At 43.1% G+C, this 19118-nt stretch overlaps 1 protein-coding gene across 2 annotated transcripts in view; it reads left to right on the top strand.

The window, feature by feature from the left end:
- The window catches only part of ZNF292 (zinc finger protein 292), a 125079-nt gene that overhangs the window by 50582 nt on the left and 55379 nt on the right, over positions 1-19118 (top strand). For both annotated transcript variants that reach the window (XM_077487287.1, XM_077487286.1), the window contains exons 2-3: positions 7764-7918; positions 14063-14141. In XM_077487287.1, coding sequence (XP_077343413.1) covers positions 7830-7918; positions 14063-14141 — 168 coding nt within the window. In that variant the 5' untranslated portion in view covers positions 7764-7829. The remainder of the gene's footprint in view (positions 1-7763; positions 7919-14062; positions 14142-19118) is intronic.

Here is a 19118-nt window from a genome sequence, read left to right as displayed (position 1 = left end):
TTGGTAAGCAATGAGCATTCTTGGTTTGTGTTTCAATATAGGACATTTCCTCTGTTCGGAGCTGTACAGGTCACATGAGTAACATACATGTGGGCATATATGCAGATAATGAATGACAACCCACATCCTCCCTCCCCTCCTCCATTCCCACTAACCAAATACACAGTGGGTAGAATAGTGAAAGAGATCATCATGGATCTGTAGCTCCAGGTATACAATTTTGCTAAATAATAAAGCTTGGATTTCAAATATGTACTTGTATGATCATTTTATAGAAGGATGCAATGGTGAATCTATATTTTTTTTTTTCCTACTATATCATTAAAGACTTTTTTTCTTCCTGGGGCTGTCGTGACCGGGACAGCACCAATTAGCACTGTCTGGACCTCAAGGTTAACAGTTCATGCCTACTCTTTTGATGTACTATTGGAGGGGAATGGCTCTCCTTCAGCACAGGCTCAGTATTGGATAATAAATTAATAATAATGGCATACAAGTACTTGGCAGGCATTTACAATCTTTGTTTTAAAAAACGGTGTGTTATGCCTGATTAAAATAGAGGGTCTGGCAGTGACAATTTGCAAACTTTCCGTTACTAGGGGGGGGGGGGGGGGGGGGGGTGCAGAGACAGACTCACGGGAAGGAGCTGACTGGATGGGTGGAGGGCAGAGCTGCGGATGATGGAGGCGTGTAAACTGGCCATGGTAATCAGGGCTCAGCAGCCCTGATTATTGTGGTCAGCACACAGCAGGGGACACAGGAACTGGCATGATCAGGCAGGTTTTTTACAGCTTAAACATGGGCAGTTAATGCCTCATGTACACTGCTGCTGCTAAATGGATGTTTAGGAGCAGTTGGGCATTTTTTTTAACTGCTCCTGAATTCTCCATGTTATCTTATCAGTACATGTACACAGGGTCATTTATAGTTGTTTCTAGGCAGTTGAGCTTATAGGCCTTTTTTGGAAAGCAAAAAAATTATTTCAGACGCTGAGTTTAGAGGCATTTCAAGCACTAAACGTGGCTAAGCGTGGTAACTCGCGTTCTTAGCCGTGTTTCGTTTACAGGTGTTATAATTTTTGGCTATTCTGGAAAAAAAAAAGCTAAACGCAAACGTGGCTAAACTGTAAACTCACCGAAATTGACTTTTTAAATGTGGGTTACTATCTGTCAAGTTAAAGAGAGGTTGTAAAAATGTCCTGTGTACATTAAGCCTTAGACAGTGGGGCCCTTTTTAACCCCTGCTAGTGGCCGGAAAATGTTTAAAACTAGGGATGCACCGAAATTTCGGCCGTTGAAACATTTTGAGTGAAAATGGCCTTTTCGACAATTTGCAGAAAGAAAAAAAAAAAACGTCCCAGGATTGTGATTTGTCTATCAAAGTGCCCGGACAAAGCTGTGATGTTCCACTGGCGGATAAGGACCCCCCTGTACTGCGTATGCACTGCACTTGCGCAGTATGACTACAGAGCCGTTGAAAGTCTCAGAAGATGAACAGCTGCTCATTGGCTCTACACAGTGCCTGCGCACTACATTCTGCACTATATCCAGGTTCAAGCCCCACCATCCAAGTGGACATAGAGTCAGAATATTAATATGCCATGCCTGAAGCATGGCAAGCAAAGCGAGCCCATGAGGGGCCCTGTTACAGGCGCTGTGTACAGCTGACTCAAAAGTGTTAAGCTATTTTCGGCAGCTCCGTTGTGGTTCGTACTACGCAAGCTCTGCGCCTGCACAGTACGGGGGGGTCGTTATCCTCCTGTGGGAACTTTCTCAGCAGAATACTGGTGCTGTAATCAAACAGGCGGCGGTGGCGGCTCTACTCTCCCTTCACAGGCTACAATGGGGACACAGGCTGGCTGCATCTGATGGGCACTGGTGAGTCTGCATTGATCTCTTGTATCATGTCCGCAGTCGCTGACCATCTCCTGTATAAAAATATTTTTAAAAACGGGCACTTTCGGTATTGGTGCTGTTTCGGTTTTCGGCCTAGTGTATTTTTCATTTTCGGTATCGGTTTCAGCACCAAAAAACCCATTCGGTGCACCCCTAGTAAAAACAACCCGCAAAGCGCTGCTGCCCATTTATTTCAATGGGCAGGAGCGGTGTATACACCGCTCCAAGGATGCTGCTTGCAGCAGTTTTTTTTAAAGAGGAAAAAAAGTGGAACTTCCGTTCTATTGTCTCCTCTCCCCCTCCAGTGCCACAATTGTCACCTTCCGGGGGGGAGGGAGGACAGGTATCCTGTTCCCACTTCCGGGAGTCCAGGCCACGGCCCATGACATGACCGGAGCTCCCTCCTTCTCTCCCTGTCGGGCCAGTAGGAGAGAGGAGTAGGGCCTCGTGCATGTGCTGTAGAGTTCCTGTCGTGAAACCGTAAGACTACACTACCAGGTTCCCTTACCCGCAATGGTGGTGGGAGCACTCGACAGCTGATGGAAACGGCTGTGGTGCCGACATTGCGGGACTCTAGGACAGGTAATAAACCCAATTTTAGTCAAACATTTAGGCCAAAATGTATTCAGCCACATCTCTTTGGTATAAAACAAAAAGTCGAGTATTGGTTTGCGTAAAAGTTATAGTATCTACAAACTAGGGTACATTTTCTGGAATTTATGCAGCTTTTAGTTTGACTGCCTATCTCATTTCTTGAGGTGATAAAATGGCAGGGCAGTACAACCCCCCCCCCCCCCCCCCACATAACCCAATTTTGGAAAGTAGACACCCCTAGGAAATTGCTGAGAGGCATGTTGAGCCCATTGAATATTTTATTGTTTTGTCACAAGTGATTGAAACATTACAAAATTAAAAATGACAGAAAGTTGTCACTAAATGCCTCTCAGCAAATAGTTTGAAGTGTCTTCTTTCCAAAATGGGGTCATTGGGGGGGTGGTTGTGCGATCTTGACATTTCAGGGCCTCCGAAACTGTGATGGGTAGTGAGGAAGTGAAATCTCCATTTTACGCCCTTAGAAAGCCTGAAGGCGGTGATTGGTTTTTGGGGTCCTGTACATGGCTAGGCTCCAAAAAAAGTCTCACACGTGGTATCCCCGTACTCAGGACAAGCAGCAGAATGTATATTGGGGTGTAATTTCACATATGCCCATGGCATGTTTGAGCAATAGATCATTTAGTGACAACTTTGTGCAAAAAAAAAAAATGATGATTTGCCGCAACTTGTGTCAAAATATAAAATATTCCATGGACTCCACGTGCCTCTCATCAAATAGCTTGGGGTGTCTACTAGAGGTCGACCGATATGGGTTTTTCTGTGGCCGATGCCGATATTTAGAAGTCACGGCGGCCGATATATGATGCCAATTTTTTTTTTATTTTTTGGCCGATATGTTAGGCCAATTATTTATCCCCCCCCTTCATCTCATAAAATCTAACAGACACCTTTCACACTGGAGTGCTTTTCAGGCGCTGTTGGGCTAAAAATAGCGCCTGTAAAGTGCCTGAAACTGCTCCCCTGCAGTCTTTCACACTGAGGCGATGCGCTGGCAGGATGTTAAAAGTCCTGCAAGCAGCACCTTTGGAGTGGTGTATACCGCTCCACCACCACTCCTGCCCATTGATATGAATGGGCACCACTGCCGAAGCGCATGCAATGCGATTTGGCAGCGGCGCTTCACGGGCGCATTTAACCTCTTTCTAGGCCGCTAGCTGGGTTATATGCGCCCCACTAGCAGCCGAATAGCACCGCTAAAATGACGGTAAAGCGCCGCTAAAACTAGCACTTGTATGTATTGTATGTATAATTTTAGATTTAAAAAAAAAAAAAATATATATATATATATATATATATATATATATATATATATATATATATATATATATATATATATATATATATAAAAAATACAGGTAATCAAAACTTTTGGACGAAAAGGTTTACTTTACTGTGTTTTTTTTTTTTTTTTTTTTTTTTTATCATTGGTGTATTTTTTTCCCAAAAAATTGCGTTTGAAAGACCTCTGCGCAAATGCCGTGTGACAAAATATTGCAACAACAGCTATTTTATTCCTTAGGATCTCTGCTAAAAAAATATCATTTTTGGGGGTTCCAAGTGATTTTCTGGCAGAAAATACAGGATTTTTACTTGTAAGCATCAAGTGTCAGAAAAGATTTAGTCTTTAAATGGTTGAACTGAGAACTCCTACACACAGTTCAGTTCATTCAGAAGTGTAAAAGGTATCTCTTTGCTCTTTTCTTGGCAGACTGCCCAGAGAGGAGGAAAGTCGCTTCACTGAAGACTCAGGCAACTTGCCTTGACTTCTATTACAGAAGTCATTTGCAAGTCGCGCTGAAGTTATAATCGACCTTTTTATCAGCCAATGCCGATCAATAAAAAAACGGCAAATATCGGCCGGCCTCTAGTGCCTACTCTCCAAAATAGGGTCATTGGGGGGAGGGGGGGGGGGGGCGCTGTGCTATCTTGGTATTTTATGGCCTTCAAAACTGTGATGGGTAGTGAGGAGTAAAATCAAAAATGTATACCCTTCGAAATCCTCAAATCGTGATTAGTTTTCGGGATCCTGTACGCGGCCAGGCTCACAAGTCTCACACATGAGGTATCCCCGTACTCAGGAGAAGCCGCAGAATGCATTTTGGGTTGTAATTCCACATGTTTGAACAATATATCATTAGTGACAACTTTGCGCAAAAAAAAGTGTAATTTTCCCAAACTTGTGGCAAAATATGAAAAATTCCATGAACTCAACATGCCTATCAGCAAATAGCTTGGGGTGTCTACTTTACAAAAAAGGGGTCATTTGGGGGGGTTTTGAACTGTCCTGGCATTTTATGCACAACATTTAGAAGCTTATGTCACGCATCACCCACTCTTCTAACCACTTGAAGACAAAGCCCTTTCTTAAACTTTTTTTGTTTAAATGAAAAATTCTCGTTCACCGACTGACACAGCTCTTCTGAAAAACACAGAACTTTTGGTTCTGCCCAAGGGGTGGTCCCTTAGGTAACAACCCCCCAGCCTGCCATGCAGGCTCAGTTTTATTTTGCCTAGTGAAGGACCTAGGAACCCTGCGAGCCCATCGGTCTATGTTTTTTTTTCTGCAGAAGCTTTGCTTTTTGCGCAAGATTAAATATCCCGTGATCTGCTATCAACAGCATGCTGGGTGACAGGCTGGATACCCTTATCCTTGTAGTCTCCCCAGCCTGGCCAGCAAGCGTGTGCAGACCAGAGCTACGTGCTGGGTTGGTCACAATGTACCTCAGCTCCGGGACACAATATGACCGGGCTACTGATATCTGCGCCACAGTGTGATGGGTCAACAGCTACCCCGTACTGATCGGAGAGTGGGTCTGTGATGGAATGTCTCCCAGCTCTGCAGGACTGGTAAGTACAGCTCTCCCTGCCTCGGTGGGGCTGAGCAGCTGGGCATTCCCTGGGAGGTCGATTCCGGTCCCTCACCTCCCCCTCTAATCTCCCTGTCCCTAGCTAACCCCCCCCCCCCCCCCCCCGTGGGGGATGCTGCATGTGGCTGCTGAGCAGTGTGTGTGATGTGCTGGGGCTCTCACCTGGGGGGAGGACTGCGCTTGCTGGCTGTGCCCTGATGTGTTTTTCTCTCCCTGGGGGGTGCCTGGTGGCTGCGTCTCCATTGCTGCAGCGCTGTTTACCGCCATTTCTGTCGCTGTCTCTTGTGGTATTCCGTGTTCATCTGCCATCTTAGGTGAGGGCAAGGAGCAGCATGCTCTCCTGTAGCTTGGTGGCCATTTTCACAGTTTTTGTTCTTTATACTGGACACTCGGTGGCCATTTTCTTGCAGCCTGAGCACGTTTTTTGGTCAGTCTCAAGGAGCAACATGCTTTCCTGTAGCTCGGTGGCCATTTTACCCGTGTTTATGTCCTTTTATACTGGACACTCGACGGCCATTTTCTTGGAGCCTGAACACATTGTGGATCGGTTTCAGCGCCATAAGTAGCAGCGCTGGATGACACAGTGTGATCTCCTATGCACCTGGGAGCTGACAAGGGACACGGGCACTACTAGCTGGACAGCGCAGAACCAGTCGGGGTGATGAGTCCTGCGGGAAAGAGCCCCTCAGCCTGCAGAAGTTAGGAGGGTGGGACCATCACTATCCTAAGTCTCCATCAGGTGGCAGACAGGGCAGGGTCAGCATGGCTTCAGAAACTGGTGTTTCTTCCCCTGAAATCCAGGCAGTTGCAAACGGTTCGCCTGTAGCTTATGCAGTGCCTCTGGAGGCTTTGTCGGCTGTCCTCAATTCGCTCGTTGTCAAGATGGATGCAGTGCGTGGGTGCAAAGGTGCTAAAAAGCGGCCCCTGACCCCCCTCCTCCTCTGGGGAAAGCTCTGACGCAGACTCTGGTCCTGCTGAGGCTGGTGAATCCCCGTTCTGTCGTTTCAGATGACGCTGACCAGGACCCTTCGGACAGTGAGGCTGAGTCCCCGTCTGGGCCCCTGCGTGACAAAACGCTTGTTGGAGCACTTATCACATCTGTGCGTGATACCCTGAAGATTCAGGAGCCACGATCGGCGTGCTCCCGATGGCAGGGCGGCATTGAAGATTGGACATACCTGTACGCCAATATGCCTGCCCGTGCCATTCTGTCGACGTACATCGGCGTGCGCTGGTCGGGAACCGGTTAATAACCACTTTAATTCCCTGTAGTAAAGAAAGTATGCTCTGCCTATATTTACTAGGGTCTCCCCAATATCAGACATTTTGGTGGATCAGTCAGTTGCTAACAAATCTGGTCCCAGTGTATATTCCCCTATGACAGTGGGTCAGGACTTTAGATTGTAATGCCTTTCTTGATTAGGTAGTGAACAAATTGGTTAGGTGATCCTGGTGAATAAGACTTAGAATTGTAAGAAAAAGTTCTGCCTCATGACAGCAAACTTATGCATATGGCATCTTCTGCAATTTAAAGTGGTTGTAAACCCTTACAACACACTTTGACCTACAGGTAAGCCTAGATTAAGGCTTACCTGTAGGTCCAAGAAATATCTCCTAAACCTACACAGTTTAGGAGATATTTACCGAAAGACTACGCATGCACCGTAGACAGCGGTGTGCAGGCGCACTGCGACATGCCGCGCGTGGCGGCTCCCGTGCGCATGCACGGGAGTGACGTCATCGGGGCTTCGCCGAATGACAGGGGTGGAGCAGCGAAGGCCCACCGAGAAGATGGATGTGCTGGACTACAGGGGACAGCGGTGACATCGCTGGCTCCTGTGTCAGGTAAGTGACACATAATGGACTACTATGCCATTCATAGTAGTCCATTATGCTTTACCTTTGCAGGGAATGAAAGAGGAAGTAAACTCATCAGGGTTTACTTCCTCTTTAAATTGACACTAAAGGTTCATGATTTTTTTTTTTTTTTTTTTTTTTTTTTTTTATAAAATAAAAAACATATACTTCCACTGTACAGCTCATTTTGCACAGAGTGGCCCGAACCTACTCATCTGGGGTCCCTCTGTAGCTCTCGGCCCCTCCCCACATCAGATAACCCCCTGGGAGAAGCGCTCTCCCGGGGGGCTACCTTGTGGGTGTGCTCCCGGGTCCAGCATTTGATTGACAGCAGAGGGAGCCAATGGTTGCGCTGCTATCAATCTTTCCGATCAACAGCCGAGAACCCCCACTGACAGGCGTTTTTTCAAAAAACACAAACCTTTACAACCCCTTTTAAACCATGTCATGAAATTGCTGCTTTCTTCATGCGTCTGTTTTAAATTCTGCATCTTTACACAAAAATGCTAATTTTTTCTTTTCTCAACAGACTCTTCTTGAATTTGCAGAAAAATGGAAAGCCTCAGAAGATTCTTTGCCATTATTGGAAGTGTACATGGTAGCAATTCATAGCTACTCAAATGCTCGGCCATACCTTACCTCACAGTGTGAAAATGTTGGATTGGTACTTGAACGACTAGCTTTGTGAGTATTTACAGTGCTGAAAACTATACAACTGTGTATATGATATTGCTGCATTTAGTACACCTACCAGTTTGTGTCAAACATATGAATGAAGTATAACTAAGTGCTTTAACATGTCAGCACCACTCTACACCTCCACTACGACAGCAGTTTGCATTGAGTCTCACCATTTTGGTGTAAATGTCTCATGGCTGGCTACCTGCTGTTCCAACCCTGAGAAGACTTAACACCTATGTCATAACTGTGGCAGTTGGGGCCCAAGCCCATTCATTTGTCTTTTTTTTTTTTTTTTTTTTAACATGGCTTCTAACAATTGCGGTCATGGAATTTGTATAGCCCAGAGCTGTTACATGTCCTTTTACGTGGGTGGTTAAGGGGCAGTAAAACGGTGGCTCAGTGCCCCTCCCCCCCCCCTTTTTTTTTTTTCTCTACCTACTATCCCTCCTAGCTTCCCATGTGGTTAAGCCCAAAGAGAAAGAGATACAACTGTTATTTGTCCCTGTTGGAGATTAGAGTTTTGTTCGGTTACAAGTAGGGATGCACCAATACCATTTTTTTAACAGAGTACGAGTACTGATACTTTAAGTACTCCCCAATACAGATACCCATCGCCTAGGAAGAGTAGGTAGAGTGGTGGTTTGGTAGGGGGGAGTAAGGTGAGGGGAGGGGGAGTAGGGGGGGATAAGTGAGGATGAAGAAGTAGAGGGGTAATGATGATGAAGCACAGGGGTGATGAGTATATGGCAGTGGACTTCTCTTTCCTTTTAATCTGCCCTGTCATGCCCCCTCATTGCCAGCACTGCCCTCACTGGACCACACCCCAGGCTCACTTTCATAGCCCCGTTACAGCTGTAATAGCCAGCAATGAAAGGGCTCCAAGGAGGGGCCACCCGCTTGCTCAATAGCTAGGAAGCTCGCTCACACCATGAGGCCCGCGATGCATGGTGCCCCCCCCCCCCCCCCTTTCCCTCCAAACCTACCACAGTGCTATCTAAAGGTGTCACCCTTGTGGCGGATGGCTAAAATGTCATTGGTGGTTAAGGATGTGGTGGCTCCACTCCTTAACCAATAATTACCGGCCTTAATTTCTTTATATTTCAGCTGTTAGCAGGGAAATCCCGCTGACAGCTGAAAAAGAAGCCAGAGGGTATCGGTACATTTCCACGAGTACCGATACCCATGCAAATACCTAGTATTGCCACTGATAACATTACTGGTATCAGTGCAACCCTAGTTACAAGGAGGTTGGGTCACATGCTACTTATTTCAAACCCTGTTTAATTTAGCATATCTCTGGAATCCTTATTTAACATAACCCAGTTGGTAGGAATACGTTTTAACATTTTTATTAGCTGCTAAAAAGGTGTTCTACTGTAGGGCTGCAACTAACGATTATTTTCATAATCGATTAGTTGACCGATTATTGTTTCGATTAATCGCTTAATAACCTTAAAAAAAAGTGTGGTGTATAATTTAGTTAATATGTAAAGTTTAAAAAAAAGGCAATTTTATTCTTAAATATCTCTATGCAGTGGTAAATATAAATAACCAACTATATGGTTAGGGAGCAAAATATCGAATCCGCTCTGAGAATAACAGACAGAAGAGATATTCTGTATATACTATTAGAGGAGATATATACTGTATATACTATTAGAGGAGATATACTATTGAAGATATACTGTATATACTATAAGAGATATATACTGTATATACTATAAGAGATATATACTGTATATACTATAAGAGATATATACTGTATATACTATAAGAGATATATACTGTATATACTATAAGAGATATATACTGTATATACTATAAGAGATATATACTGTATATACTATAAGAGATATATACTGTATATACTATAAGAGATATATACTGTATATACTATAAGAGATATATACTGTATATACTATAAGAGATATATACTGTATATACTATAAGAGATATATACTGTATATACTATAAGAGATATATACTGTATATACTATACGAGATATATACTGTATATACTATAAGAGATATATACTATAAGAGATATATACTGTATATACTATAAGAGATATATACTGTATATACTATAAGAGATATATACTGTTTATACTATAAGAGATATATACTGTTTATACTATAAGAGATATATACTGTTTATACTATAAGAGATATATACTGTTTATACTATAAGAGATATATACTGTTTATACTATAAGAGATATACTGTATATACTATAAGAGATATACTGTATATACTATTAGAAGAGAGATACTGTATATACTATTAGAGGAGATATACTATTGAAGATATACTGTATATACTATTAGAGGAGATATACTATTGAAGATATACTGTATATACTATTAGAGGAGATATACTATTGAAGATATACTGTATATACTATTAGAGGATATATACTGTATATGCTATTAGAAGAGAGATATACTGCATATACTATTAGAGGAGAGATATACTGCATATTCTATTAGAGATGATATACTGTATATACTATTAGAGGAGATATACTATTGAAGATATACTGTATATACTATTAGAGGAGATATACTATTGAAGATATACTGTATATACTATTAGAGGATATATACTGTATATGCTATTAGAAGAGAGATATACTGCATATACTATTAGAGGAGAGATATACTGCATATTCTATTAGAGATGATATACTGTATATACTATTAGAGGAGATATACTATTGAAGATATACTGTATATACTATTAGAGGATATATACTGTATATACTATTAGAGGATATATACTGTATATACTATTAGAAGAGAGATATACTGCATATACTATTAGAGGAGAGATATACTGTATATACCATTAGAGGAGAGATATAATGTATATACCATTAGAGGAGAGATATACTATTAAAGGGTCAATCTGGTAAATATCATCAGACTCATTAACTTTAACCCCATTTTGTTACTGGCCGATTAATCGATTATGAAAATAGTAATCGATTAATTTCATAATCGATTAGTTGTCGATTAATCGAATAGTTTCAGCCCTATTCTACTGTGTTATGATCTTTAGGGTAGAGACAAATGGTACAGCAGAGAAATCACAACATTAGGGCTTGTTCACACAAGTAGCATTAAAAATAGGCTGTTGAGCTGCATTTATACACATGCTGCAGCAAACATTATACCCCATGTTGCTTTCAGTAATAGTACTACTGCTGAAAGCTACCCTTTCAAATGAATGGGGCATGCAAGTGGCTGCAGCACAGTGTGGGCTTTTCAGGGTAAAACAAGCAGTGAGGAGATAAATGTAAGACATGGGACAAAAATGTGAAAGGGTGTTAAAAAAAAAAAAGGGGGGGGGGGGTGGGACAAAGCTGGACGTGAAGACCCATGAGAGACCTGTGGTGGTTTAGACAAAGATTTGAATAGCCACTATTAGGTCTCTTGCAATACGATGCAGTATTCTGTGAACGAGTAAACCTGGTCCAAAAGAACCAGGTTTGTTCTTCTGTGGAATTAGCTGCCACCGTCAATTCCTCTATTTTCACATTAATAGGCTAGTTGGAAGGGGATTCCTTTTCAGTAGGTTGGAGCACAAGATTGGTCTGCTTTCAGTAGGTGTATTGGTGAAGATCGTTGGTAGCATTTCACTGACATTGGAGTCGCATGGGAGAGAGACGCTGCTAGATTGTCTGGCATCTGGATATCTATCGGTTTGAGGATGACTTGTGAAACCGGTTTCCAAAAGCCTCTAATTCCTGGGCAGGACCAAAAGACATAAAGCATGGTGCCTACCTCGTTTTGACATCCCCAACACATTGGGGAGCTTTGAGGAAAAATGTTTTGTGTAATCTCTTGGGAATGCTATACCACTATGCCAGTATCTTCTAATCCATTTCCTGAATAGCACAGCAATCGATGCTTTATGGGTCATCTGCATAATCTTGTCCTTTTGCTAAGCTGTAAATGGAAAATCAAGTCCTTTTTTCCTATTCTATATATTTTGGATAGACCACAACAGGTGGATGGGGAAAGCATTTGATAAGATGAGGACAGGCCATGACGGGGTGGTTCGGTCTCTAAATGCAACACCTCAAACTGTGTGGGTGAGTGCAGAGGTCAAGATTTGTTCCATAGTTGGGAGAGAAAGTGACGTAATTGCATTGCTTTACACAAGGAGAGAGTCAAACATACCTTGTACCGCCAATGTTTTCAACTTGCCATCTTGCCAAAATTAGGTAGACTATATTGGTCTCCATGGAGTAGGGAATGGAATGCCCCTTCCTTTAATGCATGTTGTGGCCCATCACAGGTGTCATGTGAAAGGGGGGATCTGTGCTGATAAAATGTTTCTTCTGTCCCTCGTAAACCATTTTAAGATCCGGATGCTGGTGGAGTGTGTTAATGGTATCTGCAGGTTGCCAGGCAAGGCCCCCCTAGTGGTGTTTCTGAAATGTCTGTTCCATTTACACCATTGTTTTCCAGAACCAATGTTGTACCAATCCAATATTCAATTCATATGTATAACCCTATGATCTTTAGGTTGTGTTGAGAGAGATTGACTAACTCTGAGACTCATTGGTCCAATGGAGCTTCCCAATTTCAGTTTTATTCTGTTGAAGGAAAGACTTTGGAAACTAGACTGGTAAAGTCTGGAATGGAGATGGTTGTACAAGTACATTCATTTTAAAGGAGTTAAAGCCCAGAGCCCCCCTTTTTTCTTGAGCCCAATTATTACAGCGTCTAGGATGAGCAGAGCAGCTCCAGCCGCTGTCTTGGGTCTTCATTGGATAGATTGATAGCAGCAGGAGCCATTGGCTCCCACTGCTGTTAATCAAATCCAGTGATAGGGGGGCGGGGCAGAGCTCTGCTGTCTGTGTCAATCGACACAGCAGCAGGCCTCGTGAGCACATTGTGAATTACTTGCCTTAGAACAAAGCCCTCCAGCGGCATGCGGTCACTGCTGAGAGGGCTTCCATCTTCATCCAGTCTTCCTTCCGGGTTTGCGGACTCCGGCTGTGTGAGTGGCCGAAACCATGATGATATCACTCCACGCATGCACACGGGAGCCCTTAGGTTTCGGCACTGTGCTCTGAAGGTCCAGGACAGCATGCCCGACCTCAAGAGCACATGTGCCATTGACGTCACCGGCTGCATCTAGTGTGAATCTAGTCTCGTATTAATTTTACCTACAGGTGAGCCTTATAGGCTTACCTGTAGGTAAAAATCCCAAAGCAGACTATAGGACTATAGACTTTAGGTCTTGTCAAATCCTGGATAGGAATGGGTGAAATATAGCTGAAAATACATTCTTCACATTGAGATAAGTATTTTATGCACACATGAGCCCATGTAAATAGAAAGTGGTCTTTAAGGTTTTGCATTGTCGTCTGATTTATATTGATGCTCAAGGCCTCTGACTTCTGGAGGTTTGTTTTGAAACTTTAAAGACTATCTATGAAATTCTGTAAGAATTACAGGTTGAGACATTGGGGACTGTGTTATGAAAAATAGCAGGTCATCCACATATACCACCTATTTATGTTCTTGAAGAATTAGTTGCAGCTAATGTTGGCATTCTTTCTATTTCAGCATAGTAGTGGCTCAAGAGTCAATGAAATATGTTGGGGGGCACAGCTGACAGTCCCCTGCCCTGTCTACTTCCATTCTGAAGTATGAACAAATGTTATAACATGATTTTGATATTTGCCAAAGAGTGGGAATATATATATTGGTCCCAGTTAGGAGTCTTTGTCCAAAGCCTATGTGCTGCAACATTGCATTCATAAAGGACCAATCCACCCAGTTGAAGGCGTTTGTTGCTAAAAGAAGCGTTGGGATAGCTTTACCCCAGGGGTAGGCAACCTCAGCCCTCCAGCTGTGGTGAAACTACAGATCCCGTCATGTCTGCGATTGTCAGGGTCTTGCAATGTCTTATGGGACTTGTAGTTTTACCACAGATGGAGGGCTAAGGTTGCCTACCCCACTTTACATCATCACTGGTAGATCACATTCAGGGCTCCTGTCGTAGAAGTTGGTTTTTAACTACGTTAGAACTCGATTTCTGTAATTGTGACATGTGAAATTACTGTGTATGTAGTGAATAAATGTAGCCATATTATTATTTACAATACATTTTTTTTTTCACCTCCACAGAAGCTGTGTTGAACTTCTTTTATGTTTGCCACAAGAGTTACCGGACGATCATTGGCAGAAATTTCAAGGTTCCATCAAGGTACGTTATACACTAGGAAAGTATTTGTGTACATAATGTGGAGTTTAGAAACATTTTATAGGACAGTAGATTACAACTTATTACTTTTTAAATGGATTCTGGCAATCAGGACAGCGATATGTTGTCTTGAAATATCCCCACCTCAACTATTGATACCTGCACTGTACTCTACTGCACTTTCTGTCTTTTAGAGACCTGGATCTACTTATGTAATCTGACATTTATTGTCAGAGCTTACACAGGGTCAATGGCTTTCCTCTTGACTCCTATGTGTTTGGATCTGGTGGTAGGCTGTTCAAGTCAAAGAACAGGCTGGGGGAACGCAGCAAACGGTTTGTCCTGGGGTTAACGGCATTCTCCATAGACTAGTGTCAGACACATGATTTTTTTTTTTTTTTTTTTTTTTTTTTTTTTACAACCATGCAGCATCCAGAATTTTCCTGCTTGACAAGAGCCACGTGGAACATTATTCTTTGATTTATTCATGTTGCTCCCCTAAAGTTAATTTGGGTCCCTTCCAACTGTTGGACCCTCACCTGGAATAATGTTCTCTAATTTCTGAGTATGTTCTGCGTTATGCTCAAAGTTATTTGGTTCATATGGAAGTGGTTGGGCCCTCTACTCTCTTCCTTGGCATAAATCTCATCTTGATGTGTTTTACTACGATCATGCAAGCTTTCCTAGTTCTACAGGACACAACCTGTTTAATATATGTTCAGCTGCATTCAGTTGGCTGGATACTGGATAAAAAAAAAAGCTGCAGGAACACCCGCCCTGTAAAACCCCTCCAAATTCCAGCTAGCCTCCGTTATGACAGTCCTGAGACATGGTCTGAAATTCTAGCTCCTATTTTACCTCAACAGTCAGACCTTTAGCCTTGTGCTACTTCATGAATGGCTTACAGACACTTTGCCAAATCTTCAGAATGAGTCTTCTCCCTATCCACATGCGTAAGATTCTCTGACTTAACCACTTAAGCCCCGAACCATTTTGCAGCTAAAGGACCAGGCCCCCTTTTGCGAGTTGGCACTGCGTCGCTTTAACTGACAATTGCACGGTCATGCGACGTGGCTCCCAAACATAATTGGCGCCCTTTTTTCCCCACAAATAGAGCTTTCTGTTGGTGGTATTTGATCACCTCTGCGGTTTTTTATTTTTTGCGCTATAAACAAAAATAGAGCGACAATTTTGGAAAAAAAAATGCTATATTTTTTACTTTTTGCTACAATATCCCCCAAAAATATATATAAAAAAATTTTTTTTTCCTCAGTTTAGGCCGATTATGTATTCTTCTACATATTTTTGGTAAACAAAATCACAATAAGCGTTTATTGGTTGGTTTGTGCAAAAGTTATAGCATCTACAAGTAATGGCGGTGATCAGCAATTTTTATTGTGACTGCGACATTATGGCGGACACGTCGGACAATTTTGACACATTTTTGGAACCATTGGCATTTAATACAGTGTTCAGTGCAATCAAAAAGGCATTGATTACTGTAAAAATGTCACTGGTAGTGAAGGGGTTAAGTGTGACCTAATGTGTGTTTATTTTTTTTTTTATTTTTTTACTGATGGGGCGTGGCTTAGCGTGTGACATCACCGATCGTCGTTCCCTATGACAGGGAACAGACAATCAATGACAAGCTCACTAGGAAGCACGGGGAGAGGTTTGTTTACACTTACCTCTCCCCGTTCTCCAGCTCTGACCCGATCGCAGGACACCATCAGCGATTGGAGGCCACGGGCCTCAGGACTGGGTCGCGAGTGGACTGGCACTCACGCGCGACCCACAGCTGAGCTTATAAAGGGCAACGTACCTTACGTGCTTGTGCCCAGCCATGCCATTCTGCCGACTTATATCGGCGTGAGGCGATTCTTAAGTGGTTAAATGCTAGTAAGCTGAGCTCCCATGCAAGAAACACCTAAACTCCTTTCTCTTTGAAGACTATCGATTGTTTGTCCCCTTGTTGGTTAAGTACATCAGGGAGATCACGGGTTAAGAGCATTCTCCTCCCTCAGGAATCCTTGTGCATCTACCAGTAGGTTTGAGGTTAGGAAGGATCCTTTCTTTCCTCTGCCCTCCAATGTCAAACCTAAGAAAGAAATGTCATTTCCTAAGACGAGCTAGTCTTCCAAGGCCTCTTCACAGTTTTGGGGCATTCTCACATCAATCTTGTTCCAGATTGACATTTGCAGGTGCTACAAACGAATTTTCAACCTCACCACTTCCCAGCTTCATGCTTTAAAGCCTGTCTCCTTCCCTGTCCCAAGTGGGTGGATCTGCTTGCTACTATCAGCACCTCTTGTCTCAAGGGGTACAATCCCTGTACAAACAAAAGTATGCTTTCAAGGATTCTACTCAACGCTCCTATTTTTTATTTTATTTTTTATGGGTCCCAAACTAAACAGAGGGGTCAAGCCTAGTCTAAATCTGAAGCCCCAACTTGTTTCTACTAGTAGTAAAATATTGCGTGGTAATTGCCAGATCGGTCATTGGCTCCCTCCTTCAGGGGGATTTTGTGGCTTCAATAGCCGCCTGGGATACTTACCTGCATGTTTGTATTTTTCTGCCTCAGTAATGTGTTTTACAGTGTGCATTACCAATTTGTCTTATCCCTTTAATCTGTCAACAACTTCCCAGGTCTTCCCCAAGGTGCTTGCCCCAGTTTTGGCTTTTCTGCAGTCGGGATTCCTATTATGGGGTATGTGGACAGTATGATGTAAAGACCAGTCCTCCCTGTTGCTATGCCATACACCCAGTTTCACTCCCAAGTCATTGCAACTCAGCATTCTGGCAATGTCAGACCAGTCCTTGGACTGTCCTATACATCTAGCCTCCATGGTCATTCTTTCCTTAGTGTGGTGGATTTTCAACCCAATCATGGGGTTAGATGAGCTCTTTTCTCCCATCTATCAAAGGGTCTTACAAATGTTCTCCGCCTGTATGGCTGGGGAGCAGTCCTGGGTGCCCCTCAACGTGAGGACATTTCATAGGAAGAAGCTTGATTTCCTTTCAAAATTCTAGAACTCAGGATGCAGACATCAGACAAAAATATAGTTAGACAATGTCATGGCCTACATGGGTCAAGGAGGCACCAGAAGTCAAATCTACCACAGGGAATCAAACGTAATCCCCTCTTGGGCAGAATTTCATGCTCCGGCCCAGTCTGCTGGCCACATACCAAAGATAGACTATTGGAAGGTGGTCATTCTTGGTCACCAGCGTCTGAATTTGCAGGAATGGGCTATCCAACTGCGGGTTGTTTCAAGCTCTTTGCCATAGGTGAGGAATGTCGGATGGGAACCTGATGGCGTCCAAATTAAACAGGAAAGGTTTATCTTTGGGTCCAGGGACCCACAGTCCCTGGACCCAATGATACATTTTAATGTGGCTTCAGACCGTCACAGTGGATGCTGTGGTGCTGCAATAGAATTTTCAGCTTGATCTTCTAGGCCCCCCTCAGTTCTCCCTTACCCAAGTCTCTGGATTGAAATAGAGGGTATTCTGGTGATCCACATCGCACCCAATTGGCCCAGGATAACCTAATAGTCATAGCAGATGCTCTGTGGGCCCTTCCGGATTTTCCGCTGCGCTTGTCCCAGGGTCCAGTGTACCATTCTGCTTCTTGGTCACTGGATTTAACAGCATAGCTGTTGAAGCCACAGTCCTGAGGGTCAGGGGCCTTTTGGATTCTGTCATCCTTACCCTCTTGAAGGCTGAGAAATCAACTTCTCATTAAGTCTACAATCACACCTGTAAAGCCCGTTTTGCGTCGTATGAGTCAAGGAACTTTCATCCTAGTGTAGGACATTTTTTCCTCAAGCTTGGTCTGGACTAACATCCGTTTTTGAATACAATTAAGGATCAAATCTAAGTCTTGTTTTTTCTAATTCAGAGATCTTGGCCCTTTTCATTCCCTAGTTTGGGGCCTTTGTTCAGTGTGGCTCACATCAATTCCCCTTCTTTTTGTTGCTCAGGTGTTGTACAAGAACAACATTTTTTTGTGGTCTAAGGCCTCTTGCCTCTAGAAGGTGGTCTCTGCCTTTCACCCGAATCCAGGATATTGTCTGTGTTTTATGTCCTATTCTAAAATATCCTAGGGAACATGTTCTCTATAAGTGGTGCATGATCTTTACCTCTTAGCTACTGTCTTGTTTAGGCAATTGAGTTCCTTTATTGTGACTTCCCACTCCAGTGTTTTTCTAGAGCTCTATTCTTGCTGACAAGCCTTTTCTTCACCCAATTTTAGTTGTGACCCTACATTGTCACACCATGACTGACTGGTCATAATCCCTTAAAAATTTTGACTGCTGTCAGTCAATACTTCACTTAGAAAACACTTGAAGCAGATTTCGGTGTCATTAAATTTCAGTTGTGACGGTTTGCTAAAAGCCTCCCATCTCATTTCTTGCATGTGTATTATCTTGGTTCATATGTGTAGAGCACTTTGACAAAGTCCTGGAGTGAGGAACCCTACCAGAGATCGCATCTCTTTGAACAAGCTTGTCAAGGATGCTGCTGGTGGCAAGAGCATCCATCTTAGCAGAAGGAACAACACTGTAAGTCTTCCCCCTCCTCATCTGTTAAAAAAAAAAAAGTCCCTTTTTTGTTTCTCCACTCAAATTCTGTTATTGCTTCCCTTCACCAGGGATTAGTTGACATCCAGGATGCTTAATAATGTCCCCATCATTCTAGCTCATCTGCAATTTCCTACACTCCATTGATCGTTGGCTTCTCAACAGAAACTTCTGTGTTCCCCGCCAAGGTCTTGGCTCCTGTATTGGCCCTGCTGCATTCTTGTGGAGACAACCTTCTGTTGAGGGAACATGCGGAGCAGGCTCTTCTGAATATGAAATTAACCGTCCAAGCGTTAATGATTCGGATGTATCCTGAACCTACAGAAACTGTCTAGTCCTGTTCAAAACCCATACCAGGGTGCTCCTTTCAGAGTAGAAACCAAGACTCTTTGGTTTC

Source organism: Lithobates pipiens, unplaced genomic scaffold (genome assembly GCF_037356315.1).
Source record: "Lithobates pipiens isolate NorthernLeopardFrog02 unplaced genomic scaffold, aLitPip1_a1.2 Scaffold_18, whole genome shotgun sequence".
Classification (NCBI taxonomy): Eukaryota; Metazoa; Chordata; class Amphibia; order Anura; family Ranidae; genus Lithobates; species Lithobates pipiens.
This window is presented reverse-complemented; position numbering and strand designations above follow the sequence as displayed.